General features: G+C 31.3%; 1 protein-coding gene across 3 annotated transcripts in view; it reads left to right on the forward strand.

Moving 5' to 3' along the window:
* LOC106790167 (POU domain, class 4, transcription factor 1-like) overlaps positions 1-6,000 on the forward strand; it is a 47,718-nt gene that overhangs the window by 16,129 nt on the left and 25,589 nt on the right. For all 3 annotated transcript variants that reach the window (XM_014754900.1, XM_014754901.1, XM_014754902.1), the window contains exon 2: positions 3,893-3,942. In XM_014754900.1, coding sequence (XP_014610386.1) covers positions 3,893-3,942 — 50 coding nt within the window. The remainder of the gene's footprint in view (positions 1-3,892; positions 3,943-6,000) is intronic.

A 6,000-nucleotide genomic window follows, 5' to 3' on the forward strand; every position in this document is an offset into this window, starting at 1 on the left:
AGGTGTAATGCCGAATTGATGCCAGCCGAAATCCGTGTAGATGGTATCGTTCCACGAGTTGCCATAGTCGAGCCCCTTTCATACACACACACACACACACACCACTCTAGTTCAAATGCGTTACAAATTTTCCATCGTGTTCGATGATCATCTCGCTTGGCGCTTTCTCTTCTCGCCCTTTAACTGAACTATGTTCATTTCGATCTTTATATGGATCAATCGTTACAATATATTACATATTTATATATATGTTTTTCTCTGTTACTGTTACTATTTCACTTTGTTAAATCCTTTAATTCGTAAAGTGACCAGCTTAACTCTGAAATAATTATACTGGCCTGTATAAATGTATATGATGCTAGAATAACATATTTTAACTAATTTAAGTACGACATTTTTATATATACAGTGAGTCATAGAAGTATTCGAACCCAATCCTATTGTAAATTTGAAATGCAAAACTTCCAAAAATCCTTATATACAAAAAGTTATTTTAAAATTATATAAAATTGATAGCAAAAAGAAAGAACATTTGAACAAAATTGATCTTACAAGAATATTTGCATCTTATTCCTAGAATAAGCATATATATTATAAGATCAATTTTTCTATCAATTCCAAATGATTAAATATAAAGTACAGAAAAATATATATATATAAGAAAAACTCCTTTCGTATTTGTTACATAAAAATAATAATTAACAAAAAGAAAAATCAAATGAAATAAATAAGATCATATTATAATAATTAAACGATTATAAACAAAAGTAGATGATCATTTGTAAGTATTTCCATAGAGAAGATTATAAAAGATTTTTCCCGATAATAATTATCGATGAATATTATTTGATATGATAGAAGGTATGATAAACTCGTAGATGACGTCGACAGAGTAACACGGAAGACGAACTAATCGTCGCGACACGGAGCTAGCTAGTAGCTCCCCGATGCTCAACGTTACGTCACAACGGTCGAGCGGGCTTGGCCCAGGGTTCTGAGGATGACACGATGGTCCATGGTTTAGCTTGTCCTTTGATGCATGATATTGCAGAGTCGGTGCCGCACGGTTCGGCAAACATGTCATGAGCAAGCCGAAACTGTTAGGATTCATAGTTATCTCGACCGATCGTGCCCGTCGTTGGACATTCGCCCTATCGTCCACGCACGTCCCTCTACTATCCTGTAATATCCTGCTAATACAGATCGTCCGTTTACACGTACTGCGTATTCCAGTTTCTGAATCCGTTCACGACGACGACGACGATGAGGACGAGGATGAGGACGAAGACACCCTCTGTCTTTGAAATACTCCTATATATTATATCTCTCTACCCGCTTATATGCGTTTATCTTACATTTCAATTACATTTACCTAACTATTATACCGAGATTTACATGAAATCTTCTGTTAAAACACAGGTGATTTTATATAATTCCATGTTTCTTTCGTTTTCAATTAACAAGTTAAACGGTAGCTACGTTTATCATGGATAATTCGTATTAGATCATTTTGTATTATGAATTTTTATCGATTGGTAGAAATGTTATATATTATAATTGATATATAAATAATGTTTTCGTTGAAAAGTTAAAAGATTTGAGAGTTATATTCGTTATTTTAATACATTGCGGATCGGTCACGAGTTAACTCGTGTTAAAAAAGAAAAAGAACAGAAAAAGAAATAAGAAAAATAATCTATATATTCTATTTTCTTTAAGAAATATTAAGAGTTGAATAATTATTAAAATTTATTAAAATTTATTTATATTGTTTTACTTCTCCGCCGGCCACATTAGGTAAATTTTTAGAAAAGTTGCCGGTCCGCAATGTGTTAAAATAAAGTTAATAAATTTATAAATTAAATAGAATTTTGTATACGATATTGTTCGATACACCAAAATACCATTTTTATTGTCGTTTGATCAAGTGAAACGGATAAAAAAAGCACCGGCGTCGACCTGTTCAAGAATTGGGGATGAGTTTGGAACATTAAGAAAGAAAGTTTTGTTTTTTTTTTCAGTGAGAATAACTATTATTTTAACTTTCAAATAAATGAATTCTCTAATAAGAAAAATTCTGTATATTATGTATGTATAATATACTATTAACAAGTTTTTTATTAGATATTCTTTAGAAGCTTTTTATTCCATCTAATGTAATCATTTTCCTATTTATTTTCTCTCTCTCCCTCTCTCTTCTTCTCTTCCTATGAAAATGCTTATTATCTTATTACTCTATTGATTATTCTAGGATTTATTTCCCATTTTTATCTCGATGCAAATACTATAATAAACAACGTAGAAATATCCATTTTCGCAACACGCAAGATTTTATTGTAACTTTGACTAATGCAGATTGATCCGATACGATATCTGTTCTTCGACAAGGAAGAAGAGGTAATAAAAAAAAATGAATTGTAAAGGGACGGGTGGGGGGTGGTTGGGGGGATGGGGGTAGGATGTTAGCCGCCGTTTCGTAATGTCGGATTTCGAAATGCAAATCCAAAGGCGATCCTCGTAAATCTTTTGAAAGACGCGCGTACATAAATACATATATACACGCGAATACACATACATAGGACTTACATACACGTACGTGATATATACATAGAGAGACGGTATTGGTAAGTATATAAAAAAAAAAAAACCGTAACACATGTACAGGGTGAGCCAGGAGGATAACCCTAAATTCAAGGAGTTTATTATATACGTAAATATAATGAACAAAATAAACTCAAATATTGTTATATCCGATTTATTATAATTATTTATAATATAATTATAATATCATAAGAATATTAATTATAATATAATTATAATATTACATATTAATATATAAATAATAATATAATTATAATATCATATAATTATAATATAAGAAAATTAGTTCTTATCATCATTGCGTTGTTTTAATAAAGATTCGAAAACATCATCATTTATCTAATAACATTTTCTGCTTCGTTTAAGAAGTGCGCATGTTGTTCTCTTCTGATTGTTTCGTTGCTTAAAAAAAGAAAATTAAAATTAACAATAACAATCGGATAATAACATTTTTGAGTTTTTTTTTTTTCTTTTTTCTTCAAATTATTTTTACGCGTAGTTTTTCTAGAAATTTGAGGTGTTCCTCTCGACTCTCAACCTATATATATACAGATACATATACATATATTATATATAAGAAGAAAGCATTAATAACGGATGAAGCGAGTCTTGACTATGGCAACCCCATAATGTTTATCTCGTTGCTTATTCCGCTTACGTAGCCGACAAACAGAGCGCGGAAAACGTGCGTGCGTGTATCCCTGCCGTTCGGATTCTTAACGCGATCGCGGTTTTGATTTATAAAGACGCATTGCAAATTTATATTCGACATTAATTTTGCATCGACTGAGAAACCGATACATATGCGTATCTCGCGAATCTTTCTTCTTATTCTTCTTCTTCTTCTTCTTCTTCGTTTTATTTTTTTATTCATTTGTTTTTTGCGTCTCGTTTAACGTGACCCTTGAATATTGCCAATCTCTGGTACACGATTCTTTTGTATTAACATTTTGTTATTTCTTCTCTTGTTATTCGTATCGAGTCAGGTGATCTTAATCATGAAATTAAATTGTGGAAAATCATTTTGAAATTTTTAATCAAGACGGAACCCTAATCATTATGAAATACTGAATATATATTAGAAGATTTTCTAAAATGAATCTCTCTCTTTTATATTTAATAAGAAAATAAAAAGTTATTATATATCTATAATAAGTATAACAAAATTTTGGATAATAAGAGCTTGAATGAAATTAATTACTAGTAGTAATTATAAATATATATGTATAGTATATCTTGAAATTAGATATAAGATTGATAATTATATCAGAAATTATTGTTTTTGTTACAGAAAAGCCAGGCTTCCAGTCACCCTATGGCTCTACGATGGACAACGGAATGGTAAGCGGATTATTAAGTATTAAAAAAAATTTGTCCCTTTTTTTTGACACGTTGAATTCCATGGAAGTCACTGGTGATTGGCAAAACTAGGATTATTAGAAATACATAATTCGAGTAAATTTCGATACTTTTAGATCTTTTAATATTATCATCGTTATTACGATAGTATGAAGAAAATAAGCTCTATTAGAATTTAATCGATGAATAATTTTTTAAGTTATGGCATGTATGTTCATATATGTTATAACATTTTAAGTTCGGTACATGTATGGCTTTCCAGGATTCATAACTTTTATAATTTTTACAATATTTAGATAATTCTGCAACAAAAATACGCTCAACGCAATAAAAGGAAGATCAATTTTGTTGAATAGTCACAAATATTTTAATTGTAATTTTTTCTTATTCAATGTGGAAGAAGAAGAAGAAGAAGAAAGCAAGGACAGATTTAAATAAAAGAAAATTGTCTTCATTTCTTTCGTCCTTCGATCGAGTTAAAACGCGATTATGAATTACGTAAGAAATAGTGTAGCGTAATAATTATTACACTCGTAGGAGTAAAATTTATCGGAGAAAAAGTTACTCACGTTTCGTTTTCCCCTACCATTTTATACTTGGTCCCTTCTTCATTTCCTCTTCTCCTTAACCCCTCTATCTCTTCTTCCCTTCTTTGGGTTCCTCATCCCGCTCTCTCTCTCTATCTCTCTCTCTCTCTCTCTCTCTCTCTCTCTCTCTCTCTCTGGCACCCTCGACATAATCCGAAAACTTTAGACCGAGCGATATTTTCGAGAAGTGGTTCTCACGCCGACAAAACGTCTCCGCTTCTTACGAGAGACATTGTCTTCTTGTGTGTATGCTAATAGATATGTGTGTGTATTTACTTATATACGTACGATGACATACTTTATCCCAACGTTATAACGAGTTCCGTGGATGTTTAAGTACTTCATATAAGCTCTTACGTAAACCCTTTTCTTTGTAGTATATAGCTAAGTTATTTTGTTAGCACGATCGGCTTATCGTTGACATCATTAGTTATTTCTTTCTCTCATTACTTTTACCTTTGTCCTAAGTTCACTTCATTTACAATTTTTATTTTCTATGTTTTTGAAATTATTTCATCTCTCTATCTTTCTTCTTTTATTTTTATTTTATTTATTTTCGATTTTAATCAAACGAAATGCATCAATAATAATTAGTATGATAATATTAAGAAAAATTCTGACGTTAACGTTAATATACTATGTAATAGCATGAAAAGCCTCTGTCGAGATTTCAAATTTAGCGTTTGCCAAGAATAAAATATCGTTGATTAAAGACACAGCTAGGATTATTCCTACTTCTCTTATTTTGCATTCGTAATTCTATTATTTTTAGATCATGGATTAGATCATCGATTTTCATCGAAGAAATATTACATCGTGTTTTTCTTTTCTTCCATATATTTGTCTAAATAATAAAATAAAAATAACTTGAAGAATGAAGGTATGAGATATCTAGGAATAGAAAATTCGATGTAAAGTTACGATGGGAAAGGGTGAAATGAAAAAAGTACTAGATTGTTCGAAGGATTGGGAAGATATGGTGGTTGAGAATCGCCAAGCCCCGAGTTTAATATCACTTACGTTCCCTCTGATCCACAGCAGGGGCGATGTATCTATATTCCCTCTTTCCCTCTTACGTACTTTCTTTCCCCTTCACCCTTCTCCAGTCCCTTTTCCTTTTCCTTTTCCTTCGTACTCTCTCTCTCTCTCTCATACTAGCTCGTACATCTATACGCTCGGCCTCTTTCAGGTGAACGCATATAAAACAAAGCGAACGTGAAGAGTGGGTAAGGGGTTGTTAAGCTAGCTCTCATGAAAAGTTAGCCCGAAATACGGGTGAAGTCTTCATTGTAATTTCTTACTTCTCGCGACGTTGATTCTCCTTATCTATCTACGTATATACTTATATACAATATATAGGTGTATATAATACACATTAATATGTATAGAAATAAATTTCAAGATCTTTTCTGAGATACGAGATATTATAAAAAATATAATATACATATATTTA

This window comes from Polistes canadensis, unplaced genomic scaffold (assembly GCF_001313835.1).
Source record: "Polistes canadensis isolate GaletaPanama2010 unplaced genomic scaffold, ASM131383v1 scaffold_219, whole genome shotgun sequence".
Taxonomy (NCBI): domain Eukaryota; kingdom Metazoa; phylum Arthropoda; class Insecta; order Hymenoptera; family Vespidae; genus Polistes; species Polistes canadensis.